General features: G+C 46.8%; 1 protein-coding gene across 1 annotated transcript in view; it reads left to right on the forward strand.

Annotated features, from left to right (window-relative positions):
- Positions 1-26,221, forward strand: part of ADGRV1 (adhesion G protein-coupled receptor V1) — a 1,000,765-nt gene that overhangs the window by 363,852 nt on the left and 610,692 nt on the right. Inside the window, exons 50-52 of the mRNA XM_063964002.1 lie at positions 3,931-4,183; positions 5,417-5,539; positions 25,579-25,801. Of these exons, the coding sequence (XP_063820072.1) occupies positions 3,931-4,183; positions 5,417-5,539; positions 25,579-25,801 (599 nt within the window). The remainder of the gene's footprint in view (positions 1-3,930; positions 4,184-5,416; positions 5,540-25,578; positions 25,802-26,221) is intronic.

Genomic DNA, 26,221 nt, shown 5'->3' on the forward strand with positions numbered 1-26,221 from the left:
CTCAGATAGACATGATTGCGTCCCGTCTCAACAAAAAGCTAAAGCGGTATTGCGCCAGGTCCAGGGACCCTCAGGCGGTAGCGGTAGACGCTCTAGTGACACCTTGGGTGTTCAGATCGGTCTATGTGTTCCCTCCTCTACCTCTCATACCCAAGGTGTTGAGAATAATAAGGCTATGAGGAGTCAGAACGATCCTCATTGTTCCGGATTGGCCACGAAGGACTTGGTATCCGGATCTGCAAGAGTTGCTCACAGAAGATCCGTGGCCTCTTCCCCTAAGACAGGATCTGCTGCAGCAGGGGCCCTGTCTGTTCCAAGACTTACCGCGGCTGCGTTTGACGGCATGGCGGTTGAATGCCGGATCCTAGCGGAAAAAGGTATTCCGGAGGAGGTCATTCCTACCCTGATCAAGGCTAGGAAGGACGTGACATCGAAACATTATCACCGTATATGGCGATAATATGTGTCTTGGTTTGAGGCCAGAACTGCTCCTACGGAGGAGTTCCATTTGGGCCGTCTGCTTCACTTCCTGCAAACGGGAGTGAATTTGGGCCTAAAATTAGGGTCCATAAAGGTCCAAATTTCGGCCTTATCCATTTTCTTCCAAAAAGAATTGGCTTCTCTTCCTGAAGTACAGACATTTGTGAAGGGGGTACTGCATATTCAGCCTCGCTTTGTACCTCCGGTGGCACCTTGGGATCTTAACGTGGTATTAAGTTTCCTCAAGTCACCTTGGTTTGAACCACTCAAGACGGTGGAATTGAAATATCTCACTTGGAAAGTGGTTATGTTATTGGCCTTGGCTTCTGCAAGGCGTGTTTCGGAATTGGCGGCTTTGTCGTATAAAAGCCCCTACCTGGTTTTTCATGTGGATAGGGCAGAATTGAGGACTCGTCCTCAATTTCTGCCAAAGGTGGTCTCATCTTTTCATATGAACCAACCTATTGTCGTGCCTGTGGCTACGCTGGACTTGGGGGATTCCGAGTCCCTGGATGTGGTCATGGCTTTGAAGATTTATGTGTCCAGAACAGCTAGGATCAGGAAGACTGAAGCTCTGTTTGTTCTGTATGCGGCCAACAAGGTTGGCGCTCCTGCTTCAAAGCAGACTATTGCTCGCTGGATCTGTAACACGATTCAGCAGGCGCATTCTACGGCAGGATTACCATTGCCTAAATCGGTTAAGGCCCATTCCACTAGGAATGTGGGCTCTTCTTGGGCGGCTGCCCGAGGGGTCTCGGCATTACAGTTGTGCCGAGCAGCTACTTGGTCGGGGTCAAACACCTTTGCAAAGTTCTAGAAGTTTGATACCCTGGCTGAGGAGGACCTCCTGTTTGCTCAATCGGTGCTGCAGAGTCATCCGCACTCTCCCGCCCGTTTGAGAGCTTTGGTATAATCCCCATGGTCCTTACGGAGTCCCCAGCATCCTCTAGGACGTTAGAGAAAATAAGATTTTACTTACCGGTAAATCTATTTCTCGTAGTCCATAGAGGATGCTGGGCGCCCGTCCCAAGTGCGGACTTCTTCTGCAAGACTTGTATATATAGTTATTGCTTACATAAGGGTTATGTAATAGTTTCATCGGTTCGAACCGAGTCTATGTTGTTGTTCATGCTATTAACTTGATAGTTTATCACAGGTTATGCGGTGTGATTGGTGTGGCTGGTATGAATCTTGCCCTTAGGTTAACTAAAATCCTTTCCTCGTACTGTCAGTCAGTCTCCTCTGGGCACAGTTTCCTTAACTGAGGTCTGGAGGAGGGGCATAGAGGGAGGAGCCAGTGCACACCCAGAATCCTAAAGTCTTTCTTAAAGTGCCCTATCTCCTGCGGAGCCCGTCTATTCCCCATGGTCCTTACGGAGTTCCCAGCATCCTCTACGGACTACGAGAAATAGATTTACCGGTAAGTAAAATCTTATTATTTATTTTTCTGCTAATCCAGCAGATATATAAAAAGTGAATTTGAGAAGATATTTTCAAAAACTCATGCAGACTGCGCCCAAATGATTGTCCACACTTCAGATAGGTAAGAAATAAAGGGGGTCATTCCGAGTTGATCGCTCGCTAGCTACTTTTAACAGCTGTGCAAACGCATTGTCGCCGCCCACCGGGGAGTGTATTTTCACTTTGCAGAAGTGAAAACACTTTTGCAGCAGAGCGGCTGCAAAATCATTTTGTGCAAAAAAAGGCCAGCCCTGTAGTTACTCTTCGTGTGAGTTGATTCTAACGATGGAGGGACTGCTTTTGACGCCACACACCCGCCCTGCGTTCTCCCAGCCACGCCTGCGTTTTCCCCGACACGCCTGCGGTTTTCTAAGCACTCCTTAAAAACGGTCAGTTGCCACCCAGAAACGCCCACTTCGTGTCAATCATCCTGTGTTCTGCCGTGCGACTGAAAGCTCCGCTAGAACCTGTGCAAAACTACAAAGGACTTTGTACCCGTACGTTGCACGTGCGCATTGCGGTGCATACGCATGCGCCGAAATACCAATTTTTAGGCTGATCTCAGCGCAACGAACAACGGCAGCTAGCGATCAACTCGGAATGACCCCCAAAGTTCTTTCACCCACCCACTTTAACAAACACCAGAGTCCATTTTGTGCACAGGAATAATTTGGACCACGTCCTTTCCTCTATCACTTCCCGTAGTCCACCAGGCCAAACAAATCTGTCAGAAATACAAATAGCAGAGTCGCTCCATAGTTCATTAAAAGATTTATTAAATTAAAACCCGGTAATAGGCAAAACACTATGAATAGTATGTAGCCCCCCATACCAATAAAATCTGCTGTGTGGGCTGACTACCACATGGTTCAAATCAAATATACTCCACCAGGCAAAGCTCGGACCTCCTTGTGCTACTGTCGGAATACCGCACCACGCTGCCAGGTCACTCGGCCAGGAACTAATGCGTGTCGGACCACCTCAGGTATAGCCACCCGGTGTTGTCAGCCTGCTAGGATGATGTCATAATGAATTATATATATATATATATATATATATATATATATATATATATATATATGTGTGAAATAAAACCTTTCACTGTCTATATTACATTCCCTATTGTCTTGTCCAGCCCATGGAGCTCTTAGAAATGTGAAATTTAAAAGAACAAACAACACTTTAAAACATTATAGAAGACTAGTTACCAGCCTGTCAAAATCATAATAGTAGTGTCAGCGTCTGCGGCTGTGCATGCCAGAATCGAGCAACACTTGAATTACTCAGTCAGGCGCATCTAGTGGCCCCCATAGAGGTGAGGAGCAGCGTTAGCCATTTATTATATAGGATATGTATAAATGTTATTTTTTTTCTGGCAACAATAAAATAAGATTGATTAGCAAATTATTTGATGACTAATAAAGGGCCCTGAATCACCTCAGTCTGACACATTGCCCACCCCCGCATTCGGGCCCCATCCCGTCCTCTCTTTGCTAGTCTTTCCCACCACGCTCCCTACTCCTTTTTATCTAATCTCTGCCCTCTCCTATACTTACTTACAGCGCTAGGTCTGTCCTGTCTCCCTAGCGGTGGGAGCTGTTGAGCCACGTGCCCCAGCTCCCACTGCACGCACATGACGGAGTCTGGACAGACCATTTACAATTATTATATGGATTAATTGGTATCATGTTAATTTAAAACAAAATGACTGCTTCTTGTAACCTTATTTCAGCAATTATCATAGTAAGTTATGTACAGTAAGTTTGCACTATGGTGTCTTTGGGTGACACTAAAATGGGCGGTATTTATAGAATTTGTGGTTTACTGTTAGAATTAAACATTGGAAGCATATTGCAACCAGTAGCGTATAATGATAGATTTCACGCAGGGTAAGGTCCTTTATGTTCAGTCAGAAGCTTATGATCTAAAATAAGGAATGTTTCGTTTCGCTAGTAAAATTCTTGTTGTCCTTATCTTGTTTTCATGTAGATTTACAAATGGAGTAACGGCATGTTTGTACTATATCAAAGACTCCCAGTCCATGGAATTACAGGGCTGACGGCATTCACTCGTGGAGGTGTTGTCTACATGGTCCTGTGTCTTGGAGGTTCTGTCCAGAATTCTGTCATGTACACATGGTCAAGTGACCAGTTTGGAAATCCACAAGATGTGCCACTTACTGGAGCTACAAGCGTGGAGTCCTTGGTTTCTGGAGCTGACATCTACATTATATTTGTACAAGGTATTCATCATAAATGACATTATTCCTTGTGTGTGACCTGGAAACTCTGCTTACATTAGATACTACATGTCTGTAATGCCTAAACATTAAATGTAATTATTAAGGGGAAATTCTGCCAAATTTTTAAATGTCTTTACAGTATTTGCTCTTTGCCATACTACTATAGATCTTCCAAGGAGGACTAAGTAGTGCCAAGACGGGGAGGGGATTTTTCAGTATAACATCAAGCTCTAAGGCCAAACAAGCCGCCCACACATTGCGGCTGATGTAGACTGTGGACTCAATTGTGCCCCAAAGCATAGACTTAAAACAGCCGCAATTGCATATTTAATATGGAAGCTACCACAAGTTGCCTGTGGGTGTGCTCCAGTAGCACATGCACCAACATTACTTCCAGCACACATAACTTACACTTACACTTTGTACGCACATTGGGGGTCATTCTGAGCTGGTTGCTTGCTGCCGTTTTTCGCAGCGCAGCAAACAGGTTACTACTGCGTATGCACCGCAATGCGCACGCGTGTCGTACAGGTACAAAGCAGATCGTTGCTGAGCGATGGATTTAACGAAGAATCCATTCGCACAGCCGATCGCAAGGAGATTGACAGGAAAAGGGCGTTTATGGGTGTCAACTGACCGTTTTCAGGGAGTGTTTGGAAAAACGCATGCGTGTATATGCGTTTGCAGGGCGGGTGTATGACGTCAATTCCGGGACCAAAAAGACTGAAGTGATCGCAAGGGCTGAGTAAGTCCAGAGCTACTCAGAAACTGCCCAAAAATTTTTTGGCCCGCTTGGCTGCACACGCGTTCGCACACTTGCAAATAGAAAACACACTCCCCCGTGGGCGGCGACTATGCGTTTGCACGGCTGCTAAAAGAAGTAGCTAGCGAGCGAATTACCCCCATGGGCGGATCTGCACCGCAGCCAGTGGGATGACCATTGGATGCAGCATTAGCATAAAGAGGCTGTAGCAGCTGCGACCACCTCTGATCACCCCCTCAGTGTGGAAGTGTCAGAACACAGGTGCCCTAAAGTACAGTATAACCTGCTAACTGCTGGCTGGTAATCGCTGCATCTTTTATCTTGAAACATAACATACAGTAACTATTGCAGAATGTATAATTGCTTTTCTATAAAAAAGAAAAAAAAGAAAGAGGGAAAACAAAGTTATTGTAGGACATCCTGTGATAAAAGAAGGATTTTCATTTCATGTCTAAATTGTTTTTCTGCAGCTGAAAGTGATGCCATTAATATTTTTCTGTGGGAATCAGGACAGACATCTATGAAAAAAATCCAAGTAATTTCTTTTAAAGCCACAAACATGATCCATGCCTTTATGCCGCCATCAGGACTAGGTAAGAAATAATATACACTGCTGCATTGTAGAACAGGATTAATGAATCAAGTACACTGACACTTTAGGGAGAGGTGCTTGGCCTGTTTCAGCTTGCAGAAATATACCCCTATGGGTTCTTACTGTAATTATGTTTCAGCAAAATATTTATTTGTAATAGCAGTAAAATAATGCAGTAGTCTCGGAAGCAGTAGAGCATATGATGAGTATGTAGCCCAGATACATTATGCACTCTCTACCAATCCATCTTACAATAGTAACCATGGTAACCAGCGCAGACATAACTATCAAGGTTCCAGCAATATTGGATCCTGGTGTACACAAGGGCTCATGGCTACCAGGGAGGTGAAACAGTCTGTAAACTGCACTTGTTGTCTGATTCAGGTTTGTAAGCAAAGCAAAAAAGCACACAACTGGAAAAAAACATGTTGCGCTGCAGGTATGGCAGATGTAACATGTGCAGAGAGATTTAGATTTGGGTGGGTTATATTGTTTCTCTGACGTCCTAAGTGGATGCTGGGGACTCCGTAAGGACCATGGGGAATAGCGGCTCCGCAGGAGACAGGGCACAAAAGTAAAAGCTTTAGGATCAGGTGGTGTGCACTGGCTCCTCCCCCTATGACCCTCCTCCAAGCCTCAGTTAGGTTTTTGTGCCCGGCCGAGAAGGGTGCAATCTAGGTGGCTCTCCTAAAGAGCTGCTTAGAGTAAAAGTTTTATTAGGTTTTTTATTTTCAGTGAGTCCTGCTGGCAACAGGCTCACTGCAACGAGGGACTTAGGGGAGAAGAAGTGAACTCACCTGCGTGCAGGATGGATTGGCTTCTTAGGCTACTGGACACTAGCTCCAGAGGGACGATCACAGGTACAGCCTGGATGGGTCACCGGAGCCGCGCCGCCGACCCCCTTGCAGATGCTGAAGAGAGAAGAGGTCCAGAAATCGGCGGCTGAAGACTTCCCAGTCTTCTTAAGGTAGCGCACAGCACTGCAGCTGTGCGCCATTGCTCTCAGCACACTTCACACCAACGGTCACTGAGGGTGCAGGGCGCTGGGGGGGGCGCCCTGGGCAGCAATGAAAGTACCTATGCTGGCTAAATATACATCACATATAGCCTCTGGGGCTATATGGATGTATTTAACCCCTGCCAGGTTGTCAGAAAAACGGGAGAAGAAGCCCACCGAAAAGGGGGCGGGGCCTATTCTCCTCAGCACACAGCGCCATTTTCCCTCACAGAACTGCTGGTGGGAAGGCTCCCAGGCTCTCCCCTGCACTGCACTACAGAAACAGGGTTAAAACAGAGAGGGGGGGCATTTTTGTGGCGATATTATTACATATTAAGATGCTATAAGGGAAAACACTTATTTCTCTATCGTCCTAGTGGATGCTGGGGTTCCTGAAAGGACCATGGGGAATAGCGGCTCCGCAGGAGACAGGGCACAAAAAGTAAAGCTTTAGGATTAGGTGGTGTGCACTGGCTCCTCCCCCTATGACCCTCCTCCAAGCCTCAGTTAGATTTTTGTACCCGGCCGAGAAGGGTGCAATCTAGGTGGCTCTCCTAAAGAGCTGCTTAGAAAAGTTTAGCTTAGGTTTTTTATTTTACAGTGAGTCCTGCTGGCAACAGGATCACTGCAACGAGGGACTTAGGGGAGAAGAAGTGAACTCACCTGCGTGCAGGATGGATTGGCTTCTTTGGCTACTGGACATTAGCTCCAGAGGGACGATCACAGGTACAGCCTGGATGGTCACCGGAGCCTCGCCGCCGGCCCCCTTGCAGATGCTGAAAAGAGAAGAAGGTCCAGAATCGGCGGCAGAAGACTCCTCAGTCTTCTTAAGGTAGCGCACAGCACTGCAGCTGTGCGCCATTGCTCTCAGCACACTTCACACGGCAGTCACTGAGGGTGCAGGGCGCTGGGAGGGGGGCGCCCTGGGAGGCAATGTAAACCTATTTTTTGGCAAAAAATACCTCACATATAGCCTCCGGGGGCTATATGGAGATATTTAACCCCTGCCAGAATCCGTTGAAGAGCGGGAGACGAGCCCGCCGAAAAAGGGGCGGGGCCTATCTCCTCGGCACACAGCGCCATTTTCCCTCACAGAAAGGCTGGAGGGAAGGCTCCCAGGCTCTCCCCTGCACTGCACTACAGAAACAGGGTTAAAACAGAGAGGGGGGGCACTAATTTGGCGTTAGAAATATATAAAAAGATGCTATAAGGGAAAACACTTATATAAGGTTGTCCCTATATAATTATAGCGTTTTTTAAAAGGTGTGTGCTGGCAAACTCTCCCTCTCTCTCCAAAGGGCTAGTGGGTCCTGTCCTCTATCAGAGCATTCCTTGTGTGTGTGCTGTGTGTCGGTACGTGTGTGTCGACATGTATGAGGATGATGTTGGTGAGGAGGCGGAGCAATTGCCTGTAATGGTGATGTCACTCTCTAGGGAGTCGACACCGAAATGGATGGCTTATTTAGGGAATTACGTGATAATGTCAACACGCTGCAAGGTCGGTTGACGACATGAGACGGCCGACAAACAATTAGTACCGGTCCAGACGTCTCAAAAACACCGTCAGGGGTTTTAAAACGCCCGTTTACCTTAGTCGGTCGACACAGACACAGACACGGACACTGAATCCAGTGTCGACGGTGAATAAACAAACGTATTCCTTATTAGGGCCACACGTTAAGGGCAATGAAGGAGGTGTTACATATTTCTGATACTACAAGTACCACAAAAGAGGGTATTATGTGGGATGTGAAAAAACTACCTGTAGTTTTTCCTGAATCAGATAAATTAAATGAAGTGTGTGATGATGCGTGGGTTCCCCCCGATAGAAAATTATTGGCGGTATACCCTTTCCCGCCAGAAGTTAGGGCGCGTTGGGAAACACCCCTTAGGGTGGATAAGGCGCTCACACGCTTATCAAAACAAGTGGCGGTACCGTCTATAGATAGGGCCGTCCTCAAGGAGCCAGCTGACAGGAGGCTGGAAAATATCATATAAAAGTATATACACACATACTGGTGTTATACTGCGACCAGCGATCGCCTCAGCCTGGATGTGCAGAGCTGGGGTGGCTTGGTCGGATTCCCTGACTAAAAATATTGATACCCTTGACAGGGACAGTATTTTATTGACTATAGAGCATTTAAAGGATGCATTTCTATATATGCGAGATGCACAGAGGGATATTTGCACTCTGGCATCAAGAGTAAGTGCGATGTCCATATCTGCCAGAAGATGTTTATGGACACGACAGTGATCAGGTGATGCAGATTCCAAACGGCACAAAGGTGTATTGCCGTATAAAGGAAGAGGAGTTATTTGGGGTCGGTCCATCGGACCTGGTGGCCACGGCAACTGCTGGAAAATCCACCGTTTTTACCCTAAGTCACATCTCTGCAGAAAAAGACACCGTCTTTTCAGCCTCAGTCCTTTCGTCCCTATAAGAGTCATATTTGCCCAGGGATAGAGGAAAGGGAAGAAGACTGCAGCAGGCAGCCCATTCCCAGGAACAGAAGCCTTCCACCGCTTCTGCCAAGCTCTCAGCATGACGCTGGGACCGTACAGGACCCCTGGATCCTACAAGTAGTATCCCAGGGGTACAGATTGGAATGTCGAAACGTTTCCCCCTCGCAGGCTCCTGAAGTCTGCTTTATATCCCTCCGACAAGGAGGCAGTATGGGAAAAAATTCACAAGCTGTATTCCCAGCAGGTGATAATCAAATTACCCCTCCTACAACAAGGAAAGGGGTATTATTCCACACTATATTGTGGTACTGAAGCCAGAAGGCTAGGTGAGACCTATTCTAAATCTAAAAAAAAAAAAATTTGAACACTTACAAAGGTTCAAATCAAGATGGAGTCACTCAGAGCAGTGATAACGAACCAGGAAGAAGGGGACTATATAGTGTCCCGGGACATCAGGGATGCTTACCTCCATGTCCCAAATTTGCCCTTCTCACTAAGGGTACCTCAGGTTCGTGGTATAGAACTGTCACTGTCAGTTTCAGACGCTGCCGTTTGGATTGTCCACGGCACCCCGGGTCTTTACCAAGGTAATGGCCGAAATGATGATTCTTCTTCGAAGAAAAGGCGTCTTAATTACCCCTTACTTGGACGATCTCCTGATAAGGGCAAAGTCCAGGGAACAGTTGGAGGTCGGAGTAGCACTATCTCGGATACTGCTACAACAGCACGGATGGATTCTAAATATTCCAAAATCGCAGCTGATCCTGACGACACGTCTGCTGTGCCTAGGGATGATTCTGGACACAGTCCAGAAAAAGGTGTTTCTCCCGGAAGAGAAAGCCAGGGAGTTATCCGAGCTAGTCAAGAACCTCCTAAAACCAGGAAAAGTGTCAGTGCATCATTGCACAAGGGTCCTGGTAAAAATGGTGGCTTCCTACGAAGCAATTCCATTCGGCAGATTTCACGCAAGAACTTTTCAGTGGGATCTGCTGGAGAAATGGTCCGGATCGCATCTTCAGATGCATCAGCGGATAACCCTATATCCAAGGACAAGGGTGTCTCTCCTGTGGTGGTTACAGAGTGCTCATCTTCTAGAGGGCCGCAGATTCGGCATTCAGGATTGGATGCTGGTGACCACGGAGGCCAGCCCGAGAGGCTGGGGAGCAGTCACACAAGGAAAAAATTTCCAGGGAGTGTGATCAAGTCTGGAGACTTTTCTCCACATAAATATACTGGAGCTAAGGGTAAATTTATAATGCTCTAAGCTTAGCAAGACCTCTGCTTCAAGGTCAGCCGGTATTGATCCAGTGGGAAAAACATCACGGCAGTCGCCCACGTAAACAGACAGGGCGGCACAAGAAGCAGGAGGGCAATGGCAAAAACTGCAAGGACTTTTCGCTGGGCGGAAAATCATGTGATAGCACTGTCAGCAGTGTTTCATTCCGGGAGTGGAAACTGGGAAGCAGACTTCCTCAGCAGGCACGACCTCCACCCGGGAGAGTGGAAACTTCATCGGGAAGTTTTTCCACATGATTGTGAACCGTTGGGAAATACCAAAGGTGGACATGATGGCGTCCCGTCTGAACAAAAAACGGGACAGGTATTGCGCCAGGTCAAGAGACCCTCAGGCAATAGCTGTGGACGTTCTGGTAACACCGTGGGTGTACCAGTCGGTGTATGTGTTCCCTCCTCTGCTTCTCATACCTAAGGTACTGAGAATTATAAGACGTAGAGGAGAAAGAACTATACTCATGGCTCCGGATTGGCCAAGAAGGACTTGGTACCCGGAACTTCAAGAGATGCTCACAGAGGACTTATGGCCTCTGCCGCTAAGAAGGGACTTGCTTCAGCAAGTACCATGTCTGTTCCAAGACTTACCGCAGCTGCGTTTGACGGCATGGCGGTGGAACGCCGGATCCTAAGGGAAAAAGGCATTCCAGAAGAGGTCATTCCTACCCTGGTCAAAGCCAGGAAGGAGGTGACCGCACAACATTATCACCACATGTGGCGAAAATATGTTGCGTGGTGTGAGGCCAGGAAGGCCCCACGAAGAAATTTCAACTCGGTCGATTCCTGCATTTCCTGCAAACAGGAGTGTCTATGGGCCTCAAATTGGGGCCCATTAAGGTTCAAATTTCGGCCCTGTCGATTTTCTTCCAGAAAGAATTGGCTTCAGTTCCTGAAGTCCAGAAGTTTATCAAGGGAGTATTGCATATACAACCCCCTTTTGTGCCTCCAGTGGCACTGTGGGATCTCAACGTAGTTCTGGGATTCCTCAAATCACATTGGTTTAAAACCAGTCAAATCTGTGGATTTGAAGCATCTCACATGAAAAGTGACCATGCTCTTGGCCCTGGCCTGGGCCAGGCGAGTGTCAAATTGGTGGGTTTTTTCTCAAAAAAGCCCATATCTGTTTGTCCATTCGGACAGGGCAGAGCTGCGGACTCGTCCCCAGTTCTCTCCCTAAGGTGGTGTCAGTGTTTCACCTGAACCAGCTTATTGTGGTGCCTTGCGCCTACTAGGGACTTGGAGGACTCCAAGTTGCTGGATGTTGTCAGGGCCCTGAAAGTATAGGTTCCAGGACGGCTGGAGTCAGGAAAACTGACTTGCTGTTATCCTGTATGCACCCAACAAACTGGGTGCTCTTGCTTCTAAGCAGACGATTGCTAGTTGGATGTGTAGTACAATTCAGCTTGCACATTCTGTGGCAGGCCTGCCACAGCCAAAATATGTAAATGCCCATTCCACAAGGAAGGTGGGCTCATCTCGGGCGGCTGCCCGAGGGGTCTCGGCTTTACAACTTTGCCGCCTGCTTCTTGTGCCGCCCTGTCTGTTTACGTGGGCGACTGCCGTGATGTTGTCCGACTGGATCAGCACCAGTTGACTTTGAAGCAGAGGTCTTCCTAGGCTCAGAGCATTGTAACTTGCCCTTAGCTCCAGTATATTTATGTGGAGAGAAGTCTCCAGACTTGACCACACTCCTTGGAAATTTCTTCCCTGTGTGACTGCTCCCCAGCCTCTCAGGCTGGCATCCGTGGTCACCAGGACCCAGTCCTGAATGCCGAATCTGCTGCCCTCTAGTAGATGAGCACTCTGCAGCCACCACAGAAGAGACACCCTTGTCCTTGGAGACAGGATTATCCGCTGATGCATCTGAAGATGCGATCCGGACCATTCGTCCAGCAGATCCCACTGAAAAATTCTTGCGTGAAATCTGCCGAATGGAATCGCTTCGTAAGAAGCCACCATTTTTCCCAGGACTCTTGTGCATTGATGCACTGACACTTGGCCTGGTTCTAGGAGGTTCCTAACTAGCTCGGATAACTCCCTGGCTTTCTCCTCCGGGAGAAACACCTTTTTCTGGACTGTGTCCAGAATCATCCCTAGGAACAGCAGACGTGTCGTCGGAATCAGCTGCGATATTGGAATATTTAGAATCCATCCGTGCTGTCGTAGAACTACTTGAGATAGTGCTACTCCGACCTCCAACTGTTCTCTGGACCTTGCCCTTATCAGGAGATCGTCCAAGTAAGGGATAATTAAGACGCCTTTTCTTTGAAGAAGAATCATCATTTCGGCCATTACCTTGGTAAAGACCCGTGGTGCCGTGGACAATCCAAACGGCAGCGTCTGAAACTGATAGTGACAGTTCTGTACCACGAACCTGAGGTACCCTTGGTGAGAAGGGCAATTTGGGACATGGAGGTAAGCATCCTTGATGTCCAGGGACACCATATAGTCCCCTTCTTCCTGGTTCGCTATCACTGCTCTGAGTGACTCCATCTTGATTTGAACCTTTGTATGTAAGTGTTCAAAGATTTCAGATTTAGAATAGATCTCACCGAGCCGTCTGGCTTCAGTACCACAAATAGTGTGGAATAATACCCCTTTCCTTGTTGTAGGAGGGGTACTTTGATTATCACCTGCTGGGAATACAGCTTGTGAATTGTTTCCAATACTGCCTCCCTGTCGGAGGGAGACGTTGGTACAGCAGACTTCAGGAACCTGCGAGGGGGAGACGTCTCGAATTTCCAATCTGTACCCCTGGGATACTACTTGTAGGATCCAGGGGTCCACTTGCGAGTGAGCCCACTGCGCGCTGAAACTCTTGAGACGACCCCCCACCGCCTTTGAGTCCGCTTGTACGGCCCATGCTGAGGACTTGGCAGAAGCGGTGGAGGGCTTCTGTTCCTGGGAAGGGGCTGCCTGCTGCAGTCTCCTTCCCTTTCCTCTACCCCTGGGTAGATATGACTGGCCTTTTGCCCACTTGCCCTTATGGGGACGAAAGGACTGAGGCTGAAAGACGGTGTCTTTTTCTTTATACGGCAATACTTCCATGTGCCGTTTGGAATCTGCATCACCTGACCACTGTCATGTCCATAAACATCTTCTGGCAGACATGGACATCGCATTTACTCTTGATGCCAGAGTGCAAATATCCCTCTGTGCATCTCTCATATATAGTAATGCATCCTTTAAATGCTCTATAGTCAATAAAATACTGTCCCTGTCAAGGGTATCAATATTTTCAGTCAGGGAATCCGACCAAGCCACCCCAGCGCTGCACATCCAGGCTGAGGCGATCGCTGGTCGCAGTATAACACCAGTATGTGTGTATATACTTTTTAGGATATTTTCCAGCCTCCTATTAGCTGGCTCCTTGAGGGCGGCCGTATCTGGAGACGGTAACGCCACTTGTTTTGATAAGCGTGTGAGCGCCTTATCCACCCTAGGGGGTGTTTCCCAACGCGCCCTAACTTCTGGCGGAAAAGGGTATAACGCCAATAATTTTCTATCGGGGGAAACCCACGCATCATCACACACTTCATTTAATTTATCTGATTCAGGAAAAACTACAGGTAGTTTTTTCACACCCCACATAATACCCTTTTTTGTGGTACTTGTAGTATCAGAAATATGTAACACCTCCTTCATTGCCCTTAACATGTAACGTGTGGCCCTAATGGAAAATACGTTTGTTTCTTCACCGTCGACACTGGAGTCAGTGTCCGTGTCTGTGTCTGTGTCGACCGACTGAGGTAATGGGCGTTTTAAAGCCCCTGACGATGTTTGAGACGCCTGGACAGGTACTAATTGGTTTGCCGGCCGTCTCATGTCGTCAACCGACCTTGCAGCGTGTTGACATTATCACGTAATTCCCTAAATAAGCCATCCATTCCGGTGTCGACTCCCTAGAGAGTGACATCACCTGGAGTTCTCTCATTCGGTGCTGCAGAGTCATCCGCACTCTCCCGCCCGTTTGGGAGCTTTGGTATAATCCCCATGGTCCTTACGGAGTCCCCAGCATCCACTTAGGACGTCAGAGAAAATAAGAATTTACTTACCGATAATTCTATTTCTCGTAGTCCGTAGTGGATGCTGGGCGCCCATCCCAAGTGCGGATTGTCTGCAATACTTGTACATAGTTATTGTTACAAAAATCGGGTTATTATTGTTGTGAGCCATCTTTTCAGAGGCTCCGCTGTTATCATGCTGTTAACTGGGTTCAGATCACAGGTTGTACGGTGTGATTGGTGTGACTGGTATGAGTCTTACCCGGGATTCAAAATCCTTCCTTATTGTGTACGCTCGTCCGGGCACAGTATCCTAACTGAGGCTTGGAGGAGGGTCATAGGGGGAGGAGCCAGTGCACACCACCTGATCCTAAAGCTTTTACTTTTGTGCCCTGTCTCCTGCGGAGCCGCTATTCCCCATGGTCCTTACGGAGTCCCCAGCATCCACTACGGACTACGAGAAATAGAATTATCGGTAAGTAAATTCTTATTTTCTGTGCAGGGTAAATACTGGCTGCTTTTGCATGCAGCCCACAAATGTTAGACAACTTTATTTTTACATTGCAATTTAGATTTCAGTTTGAACACACCCCATCCAAATCTAACTCTCTCTGCACATGTTACATCTGCCCCATCTGCAGTACAACATGGTTTTGCCCAGCTGCTTGCTTTTCTGCTTTGCTTGCAAACATGAATCAGGCCCACAGTCAGCTTAACCTATATTCAGCATACGCATTCACTTAGGACTAATGACACCATGGAGGCAAGAGGCACTAACAACCTCGTACTGTTACTATTACATTTATAGTGAATATTTGCCTAGCTCATGAATATTGTTCAGATCTCTTTATCATCAATACTGGCAAAACTTACACAATCTCCGCCCTCACCTTCAATCGTTGTGGTTTTATTGACCAGCAAGTGGTTTGATCTTTAAGGTATCTATATTACCCTAATAATTGTATAATCTCTGTTGCACGTTAAGAATTCCAAATGACAAAGTTGCATTAATTCAGAGCCTGCCTACCCTAATAATGGCCCTCATTCAGAGTTGATCGCTCGCTAGCTGCTTTTAGCAGCAGTGTACACGCTAGGCCGCCGCCCTCTGGGAGTGTATCTTAGCTTAGCAGAAGTGAGAACGAAAGATTAGCAGAACTGCACAGGAAAAATGCCATGCCGTTTCTGAGTAGCTCCAGACCTACTCCTAGCTTGCGATCACTGCAGTCTGTTTAGTTCCTGGTTTCACGTCACAAACACGCCCTGCGTTCGGCCAGCCACTCCCCCGTTTCTCCAGCCACTCCTGCGTTTTTGCCTGGCACGCCTGCGTTTTTTTGCACACTCCCTGAAAACGCCAAGTTGCCGCCCAGAAACACCCCTTTCCTGTCAATCATACTACGATCACTCGAGCGACTGAAAAACGTCGCTCGAGCTTGGGTAAAACTACAAGGTTTTGTGTGAAAGTACTTAGCGCATGCGCGCTGCGTACCATGCGCATGCGCAGAATTGCCGCTTTTTCACTTGATCGCTGCGCTGCGAAAATCGTCAGCGAGCGATCAACTCGGAATGAGGGCCAATATTCCTAGAGTTCTTCCCTGTATACTAATTGGCTCCCAGACACCATCCCCTCAGTTGATTCTTTGCTGTCCACACCAAACTAGTTCAATTCCGTCATCAAACCCCACCTCAGGGTTTAATTTCCCTCATGCTTATTCAACCTTCTGTTATTTTTCATGGTGTTCAGTGTTGCACTCTTGGGGCTGATTCTGAGTCACATGCAAAGTGGCTATAGTTGTAAAAGCCTGATTTACTAACTCATGCTAATGTGACAATCTGTAAGGCTAATTTGCGGGGTTTGTGCATAGCAAGATTCCTCTAGCATCCATATTGGGATCACTGCGTTAGCCATTACTTGTGGGTTGTAGTGTAGCTTATGGCGTTTGGCATTAAAAGAGATACAACCAAACTCCTCCCCCCTCTAACCCCTCCCAACTCCTCCTCAGTCTTGTTTTTAGTGCCTTGGAGTGACGGCACACTCTTTTCTACTAGCTATTAGGTTTTATTTCTATTATTTTCTGTTTTTATCATATTCTAGTGCCTCAGTTCCTGCTCACAGACATGATGCCTAGATTTATCAAGCCTTGGAGCGTGATACATTGCACGGTGATAAAGTACCAGCCTATCAGCTCCTAACTGCCATGTTACAGGCTGTGTTTGAAAAAAATGACAGTTTGGAGCTGGTTGGTATTGGGGTGTATTCACAAAGCAGTGAAAAGAGTGGAGAAGTGAGCCTGTGGACAATTAGTCCATGGCAACCACTCAGCCGCTCCATACAATTGTATAGTATGCAAATTATAAGTGTTACTTCAATGCTGATTGGTTGCCATGGGCAACTTCTCTACTGGCTCACTTCTCCACACTTTTCACTGCATCATGAATAGACCCCTAATCACTGTGCAATTTATCACTCTCCAAGGCTTGATAAATCTAGGCATGTGTGCACTGACAGAGCAAGAGCAGCATAGTTTAGTAGGGCTAGTGTGAGCCCTTATTCCGCGCTGCAACCAGCCTCTGGAGAGTCACCAAACCAGAAGCTGATCCCTGGGGCTCTGCCTTTGCTGGACCACACTCCTTGCAAATACTTTTGAGTATGTTTGTCTGTGACAGTCTGGTGCAGGCTTAAACCAGTTATAGCTAGTTTGTTAAACGTTTGCAGCTTATTTCACTAACTCATTCCTATGCAGTAGGGATGGACATCGGAAGCCTACCATCAAATGATGGCTGAGCTTCCGCCATCGAGTCTAACTAACCATCACATCAAAAGAATATGATAGAAAATAAAAAATTCATATGATTTGTGCATGCACAAAACCTCTGCAGCGAAGCCGGAGTGGGGATGGGATTGGGGGTGGAACCCAGAGTAAACATCGATACACCATCAAATGTTTACCATTCAATTGTGTCAAACATCGGAATGCTGCCATCGAATGGTAAAAACACTAACATCAAATAAAAAAAAATTGATGGTGTCAAACCATCCCTACTCTGCAGTATATTTTAGATACATTTTGCTTACAGACAGCCTACCTTGCACTAGTTTTACTGGGGAACCAAATAAGGTTCCCAAATATCAGCAGGAACAAATAGCTCAATGCGCAGATGTCTGGCTGCAAGGATATCCGGATGATAGGTCGACAGTCAATAGGTCGACAACTATTGGTCGACATGTATTAGGTCGACATGGACAAAAGGTCAACAGTGTAAAAATGTTGAAATGCAATGGTCGACATGAATTTTTTTTTTTTTTTTTTACATTTTCAACGTTTTCATACTTTACCATCCACGTGGACTATGATTGGGAATATTAACCACGAGCGAAGCAAGCCATGCAAAGGGACACGCTGCACTAATTGCGGTTCACGGTTCTTGTATAGAGAAAACAACACCAAAAAATAAAAACACATGTTGACCTTTTCACGCGTCAACCTTTTCCGTGTCGACCTTTTACCATGTCGACCTTTTTTCTATGTCGACTTTGTTCATGTAGACCTTTTGGGGTCGACCTAGACACTGTCAACCTTTTTTCATGTCGACCAGTTGATCCATAACCAGCAGCAAGAGCATGAGCGTGAGCTTGAGAGTTCAGGTACCAGGAATGACATTTCTGAGAATTGTATGATTTAAATACATGCTGATGACAAGGTGCACATAAATCACACAACTTAAGTCAGTATAGTGCAAAAAGTCATATTCATTGCTTGGAATATTCTGAAAGTCTGTGCTTGTGTATATCCACAAGAACAGCCCTTTAAAAGCTATTGGCCCGTAATCTTGGCAGCTGTCTATTTAAGGTGGCTGCAGGCCCACCGTAGTAAAGGGGCCTGCAGCCAGCAGAATTACAATGAGTCAGTTTCATTCATTATTTACCGCCGCAGGCTGGCAGTCCCCCACTAGTGCTAAACTGCTGACTGCAGTCCCATCTGTCACTCATAAGGAAAGGTTGGCCTTAGTATTCTAGCTCCACCCTGGGTCCGCCTCTTACAGCAGCGCTGTCTCCTTTCAGCGAGGTGCTTGCTCTAATCTTCAGCCGCACCTCCACTGTAAGTGTCGCCTCCAGAGACTGCTTCGCCCACCAGCCTGGAATTCACTGGGTGAGTTATTTTGTTTCTATGCAGGGTAAATACTGGCTGCTTTATTTGTACACTGCTAATTAGATTGCAGATTGAACACACCACACCCAAATCTAACTCTCTCTGCACATGTTATATCTGCCTCCCCTGCAGTGCACATGGTTTTGCCCAACTGCTATAAAAATTCCTGCTGCGATCAACTTGGAATTACCCCCTCTATGTATAACTGTCTGGCCAAGTGCAGAACATCCTTGCTACTATCTGTCCTCCTCAGACACTGTCCTTGCCACTGTCAAAATTGTTAGCTATTATGTACAGTGTATAGATACTGTAGGTGACTGGCAGACCTTCTGAAATGCACAGGGCTGCATACACAGTATAGTTTAAATAAAAGTCCCATATATTATCCCATTGTGATAAGTAATGTGTAATACCCCTGGTATGTTTTTATAGAGGGTCCTTAGTGGTGTATCACATAAGGGGCACTAATACTGTGTGGGCATAATGTGTAAAGGGCACTATACTGTGTGGTTAAGAGGCTCTACTGTGTGGCGTAACGTGTATAAGGAGTACTACTGTGTGGTGTAAATGTGCATAGGGATTACTACTGTGTGGTGTAATGTGTATAAGGAGTACCACTGTGTGGCATAATGTGTATAAGGGGTGAGCGGTGTTCAGAGGCGACATTCTGGACCTCGCATTTTTTTTTTCTTATTCCTATTCCACGGGATCTGCCCAAAAGAAGGGCTCTCATACAGGCTGTTTCCTCTCTTTCAGACTCCGAAGTGTTCGCTTCGAATCGGGTTCACCAACTAGGTCTGGGGTTTTAGTCCAGCTTTTTTTTCTAGTGAATGGCTCCTTTCCACCAATTCTCAGTTGAAAATGATTAAACCCTTACCACTCCCTATAGAAGTTCAAGATGAAGTCCGTGCATTTCTGCCACGGCAGGCTCATCCTCACCTTTAGGGTTTTCAGTAGAAAACTGGCATTTTCAGTTCCAAGCCTTGCCCTTCGGTCTCTCCATGGCTCCAAGGCATTCAAGAAGTTCATGGCCCATATGGTGTCTATGCTGAGACGTGCAGGAGTCACCATTGTTCCATATCTGGATGACCTGTTACTCAAGGCTTCTTCCCTTCTGCTGCAACATCTGCAGCTGTCGTTGGACACTCTCCAGTCTTTTGGATGGATCGTGAATATCCCAAATCCAACCCCCTCCAATCGCTATGTATGGATCTCCTATTCAACACCCAATGTCAGCGGGTCTCTCTTCCCTTGCAGAAGGTTCAGGATCTTCAATCCAGATTTTGCGCTGTTGATCATGGACGGGTTCACGTCTGGACAGACAGATATCCCAACTGTCTCTTCAAACTCATCAGTCCTACTGTGGTGACTACACAGACCGAATCTGACCACATGATCCCCTTTCAATTTGGAATTGGGTGCCAGTCTGACAGGTTGGGGTCAGTCATTCAGGACAGGCATTTACAGGAACCCCCATGGAATCTGCTCTTACCATCTACACCAACTAACAGGGCGGTGTCTTACATCCTCCATTGGGTGTAACTGTGGATTCCCACCATATCGGCTATTTACGTTCTGCGAGTGGACAACTGGGAGGCGGAATTCCTTATCCACAACAGTTTATCCAGGAGAATGGGAACTTTACCAGGAGGTGTTTCAACATAGCTCTGCTGGCCTACTGCTTGCACGGGAAACTTTCTCTGTCCTCGATCAAGGGGCCCTCAAGCACATAGGAACACAGAAACATAGAATTTGATGGCAGTTAAGAACCACTTGGCCTATCTAGTCTGCCCACGTACTGTACATACACACTCACACCCTCTATCGTTAAATTTTGTTGGAATCCAATTTACCTAACAGTGGCCCTCATTCCGAGTTGTTCGCTCGCAAGGCGATTTTAGCAGAGTTACACACGCTAAGCCGCCGCCTACTGCGAGTGAATCTTAGCTTCTTAAAATTGCGAACGATGTATTCGCAATATTGCGATTACAAACTACTTAGCAGTTTCAGAGTAGCTTCAGACTTACTCGGCATCTGCGATCAGTTCAGTGCTTGTCGTTCCTGGTTTGACGTCACAAACACACCCAGCGTTCGCCCAGACACTCCTCCGTTTCTCCAACCACTCCCGCGTTTTTTCCGGAAACGGTAGCGTTTTTATCCACACGCCCATAAAACGCCGTGTTTCCGCCCAGTAACACCCATTTCCTGTCAATCACACTACGATCGCCGGAGCGAAGAAAAAGCCGTGAGTAAAAATACTATCTTCATAGCAAAATTACTTGGCGCAGTCGCAGTGCGAACATTGCGCATGCGTACTAAGCAGAAAAACGCTGCGATGCGAAGAAAATTACCGAGCGAACGACTCGGAATGAGGGCCAGTGTATTTTTGGAGTGTGGGATGAGACAGAGTATCCGCAAGTACGGGGACAATATACAAACTCCACACAGTTAGGGCCATGGTGGGAATTGAACCCATGATCTCAGTGCTGTGAGGCAGTAATGCTAACCATTTAATCATACGTACTGCCCTAAAGTAGCCTTTATAGACGCCATGATGGCTCCTTGGTGCTTTTATCTGGGATAACAGTTTTCTCCTCTTTCACTTCTACCCAGGGTCCTTCAGCAGATTCAGCAAGAGGCTCTTTTAGCCATTTTGATTTTCTGGACTGTCCTAGTCGGCAGTGGTATACTCCACTTCAAGACGTGTTGGCCGAGGCTCCTTACTGGCTACCTCTTAGGTCAGACCTCCTTCGTCATGGACTGTGTCTGTACCACGATTTGCCTCGACTGGCTTTCACGGCTTCATTCTTGAGGCCCAAATTTTGATAGCATGGGGTTCTCCAGCCTGCTGGTTCAAGCTGGCAAACCAGTGACTTCCAAAATATATAATTGAGTCTGGAAGTTATACATCTCCTGGTGCGATCGTCAGCATCTTTTGACTGTTGCCTTTCCCTTGCCACGCCTCTTATCCTTTTGTCCAGGATGGTTTGACTAAAGGCCTATGCCTTTCACCTCTCATAGGGCAGGTTTCATCCCTGTCTGTCCTGTTCCAGAGGCAGTTGCCCATTATTTCGGAGGTTCCGTTGTTCCTTCAGGGTGTCCTTCGTATCCAGCGACCTTGCATACCGCCTGTCCCTTCCTACTTAAGATCGTGTCCATATTCCATCTCGACCAGGACATTGTTCTTCTGACCTTTCCACATGATTCATCATCTATGGAATTGTTCAGTACACAGTAGTCCATGGTTTATGGATTTACCTGGGCCATAAATCCTCTGTTAGGAGTACGGATTCATTGTTGGTGTTGATTGAGGCTCCAAGCAAGGTTGGCAGGTCTCTAAGAGTACTATTGCTCGGTGGGTCACTTCTACCAATCATCAGACCTATTTGTCCTGTTGTCACAAGGTGAAGTTGGCAGCCTCTAAGTGGCCTATTCAATTATTTTGTGGGCACCCAAACGTATTGGGAGCTATTCAATTGTTGTCCCAGTTACTGATGGGTGCGCACTCATCAGTACTGTGTTTAGCTGTGTTTGGGCACTCAAACTTACGTTTGAGTGCCCAAACCACAGCATTTACACACATTTCATTGTAAACGCTGTGGTCTGGAGGCTGCGAACTGAAACGTGTCTCCCCAGCTGCAAGCGCGCCCAAACGGAAATTAAATTGCTCCATTGGGTCCACGCTAGTGGCGGCCAGTGAGACAAACAATTGAATCGGCCCCTCAGAGTACTGTTGCTTGGTGGGTCACCTCTACTGACAGTCAGGCCTATTTGTCCTTTGTTGTGCATGTTGTGGCTTCTCTCTGGGCTCTTTCAGCTCGCTCGATGAAACAGCTGTGCAGAGCAGTGACCTATCCCACATGTAATGGTTAATGCAATGTTCCCCAGATGGATGCTAGAGGAAATTGGATTTTTGTACTGAACATGGGAACACTGCGATCCCACCCTCATTTGTTGTTAGAATTTTTGCCGAGTGGTGTTTAGTTATCTATAGGTCTATAGATCTTTGTTCTATTCTTCCTCCATTTGGCTTTGATAAATGAAGACTGAGGAGCTGCTGGAGGTAGAGTGCCAAACTCCATAAGCTACACTCTAACCTACATGTAATGGCTAACACAGTGATCCCCAGATGGACCTCTAGGAAGGGATTTTATGGTGAGTGTGAAAATACAATTTTTACGCCTGCTTCCATCATTAGTATTAGCTCTTCTACCAGCCCAGTGCTAGATGCAAGACAAACAGGCTTCCTTTCCCCATAACGCGCAAGCTTTTGACACACGCCCAAGACACTCCTATGACACTGCCATGACATTCCCTCAAGTCAGGGTGGTTTTCAGGGCGGTTCCATGCCCTCCAATATCACAGAAAAAAAATCCAACCGAATGCCATACTATTCATACTATCGCAGTGTTCCCATGGTGAGCACAAAAATCCAGAGCAGAGGTGAATTTAGACCTCATGGGGCCCTGAGCAAGACCCCAATTTGCGGCCCCCTTCTTCAAACAATACTCCCCACCCCACCCCCAATCTATATGCCAAATCCTCCCACCCCACCCTCCAGTCAGTCAGTGTATACCAAATACCTCACATTCAGTCAATGCATGCCAAAACCTCCAACCCCCCCCCCCCTCCCAGTCTATAAAGTCAAGTGTATGCCAAATACGGTTACCCCCCCCTACCCAGTGGCGGAACTAGCGAGCGGTGGGCCCAGGTGCGACAAAATGCTTTGCCCCCCCCATCCCATCCAAGTCCACCCCCTCACCCCAGGAGAGGATCTGGTGAGGGGGACCTGCTCAGGGCCAGAGAAATGGATACCTAGCAACAGTGCCGTAACTAGACATTTTAGCACTGTGTGCAAGAAACGGCATCGGAGCCCCACCCTTGCATGCAAAACAGGGGCAGTGCGCGCCGTAGGCGCGAGCAAAAATACATAGTGGCGTGGCTTCGTGGGGAAGGGGTGTGGCCAAAAATAATAGCAATTCATAAAACGGTGCACAGTAGTCTCCATTTATTCAAATTACGCCGCACAGTAGCACCACTACACCAGGTAGAGACCCTTTTACACCTTACGGCAGACAGTCCCCTTTTTACACATTACGGCAGACAGCGTCCCCTTTTTACACATTACGGCAGACAGCGTCCCCTTTTTACAAATTACGGCAGACAGCGTGCCCTTGTTACACATTACGGCAGACAGCGTCCCCCTTTTTACACATTGCGGCAGGCAGATTCCCCCTTTTTACACATTGCGGCAGGCAGATTCCCCCTTTTTACACATCACGTCAGGCAGATTCCCCCTTTTTACACATTACATCAGGCAGATTCACCCTTTTTACACATTGCGGCAGGCAGATTCCGATTCCCCCTTTTTACACATTACGGCAGGCAGATTCCCCCTTTTTACACATTGCGGCAAGCAGATTCCCCATTTTTACACATTGCGGCAGACAGTCCCAAGAAAGACAGGAAAGAAAGAAAGAAAGAAAGAAAGAAAGAAAGAAAGAAAGAAAGAAAGAAAGAAAGAAAGAAAGAAAGAAAGAAAGTGAATGAATGAATGAATGAATTATACTTACCCTCTCCGCTGGCTCAGGCTCCTCGGTGCAGCTTCTGGTCACGATTCCCGGGCAGAAGAGAAGGAGGAGGAGGGAGGTGGAGGAGGGAGCCGCAGCAGCGCTGTGTTATCGGTGGAGGCGCTGCTGCTGCTGTGCCTCTGCTTCACTATAGGCTGTTCTCGGAAGACAGCCTATAGTGAAGCAGAGGGACAGCAGCAGCAGCGCCTCCACCAGTAACAAAGCGCTGCTGCGGCTCCCTCCTCCACCTCCCTCCTCCTCCTTCTTCCCCGTACCGCTGCTCCTCTCCTCTCCTGTGTCCTGCGGGCGGCTGTGTGCTGCGGGCAGCGGTTGCCCGCAGCACACAGCGGCATGTAATGAGTTAGTTTGACTCATTACATGCTTTGGGCCCCTGGACAGAGGCGGGCCCCAGTGCAACGCACTGGTTGCACTGGCGGTAGTTCTGCCTCTGCCCCTACCAGTCAGCATATGCCACTGCCCCCCTGCCCCAATTGTACTGTGTACTGAAAAACATAAACATCGCTGGAATACAGGGCAGGCAGGCGCTGTGTTACAAGAACTTACACGTACCTCCTCCCCTCTTCACTCTTCACTGGGCGTGTCCTGGGCCAGCTGCTCTCAGTCGCTCCATGCTTGTGGCGTCATGACAGGTCACCCACACAGCACACTGAGTGAGACACAGGCGAGCTCTGGAGGCTGAGCTGGCACCTGGAGACTCTGATCACTGACAGCCTGCAGGCGGTATTCAGCCAGTCCAGCGGGCACCTTGGAACCCACTGGGCCACCTTGGTAGCATATCAGTAAATCCGCTACTGGGACAGAGATACACAAAAATGCATTAATCCACACCTGGGCAGGCACTGAATGCAGAAATATGCCGTTCGGCTTAGAATCAGAAGCTCTTTGCCCGGTATTTCTCTTTCTCCAAATTGTGATGAATAAATTGTGGGAAAGGATAAACAATTTTGCAAAAATAAATAATATGAATATTTCTAGTTTAATTTGCAGCGTCTTTGTTGGCCATTTTAGATACAGCTCACTATATCAAAAGATATTGTGATTATGTGTGTATATATATATATATATATATATATATATATATATATATATATACAAACAGAGAAATAGAAATACTGCGGCACTCTGAGACTTGAACACAACAAGTGTATTTCAGTATGCAAACAATCCAACGTTTCGGGGCTCAGCCGCCCCTTTGTCAAGGTGCATATGCACCTTGACAAAGGGGCGGCTGAGCCCCGAAACGTTGGATTGTTTGCATACTGAAATACACTTGTTGTGTTCAAGTCTCAGAGTGCCGCAGTATTTCTATTTCTCTGTTTGCAATATTGAGGGCACCGGAGCCCAGTATGGTTATTTGTGGGAGTGCCGGTCTTATTGTATTGGATAGATAGATAGATAGATAGATAGATAGATAGATAGATAGATAGATAGATAGATAGATAGATAGATAGATAGATAGATAGATAGATAGATATTTACTGTACAATGCAGAAAGATGTGTAAATGGAATATTGAAGTTAATTTAATTTTCTTTCTTTTTCTAGCTCACATTCTGCTTGCAGGGGGCAATGTATCAGAATTGTATCGCTTAAACTTTGGAAGGGGACTGTTTTCTCCATTACTGTTGGCTCCAGCCTCTAAACAGTTGGTATCCACTTCTGTAATATCATTAAATGTATCCAAGACCCTCATTGCCCTGGTTGGAGATGAAACCTCTCAGATCTTTGAGCTGACTTCTGTATCCAATCAATCTGATTTCATACCCAGGTAAATGGCCGCTGTCTTACTCTACATTATTAAACTTCCAGTAATACGAATCCACTGAATACTGTATTTCAGCAGATAAATAGGCAGCCTAGTGTTGTTCTTAATCTTCTATAAATAAAATGTTCCATTATTTAATACTCATTAGTTTATGTCAACAATGTTAAACCTTGTCTGGGACAGAATTACAGATGAGGCACATAGTGTACTTTGCCATTTGTCATAATTATAAATATTACTGTGTATTCCAGCAGGTCACAAATTAATTTCGATGGCAACCACATGTTGCAAAAAAAATGTTAACAGCCACCACATTACACATATATTGTAAATTGAGAAATATATACATGAGGGTAACTCTGAATCTTTAGTATATAAAAGTGACTTATTATCTTTAATACTATTCTTTGCTTGCTTATGTCT

The sequence above is a fragment of the Pseudophryne corroboree genome, chromosome 1 (genome assembly GCF_028390025.1).
Source record: "Pseudophryne corroboree isolate aPseCor3 chromosome 1, aPseCor3.hap2, whole genome shotgun sequence".
Taxonomy (NCBI): domain Eukaryota; kingdom Metazoa; phylum Chordata; class Amphibia; order Anura; family Myobatrachidae; genus Pseudophryne; species Pseudophryne corroboree.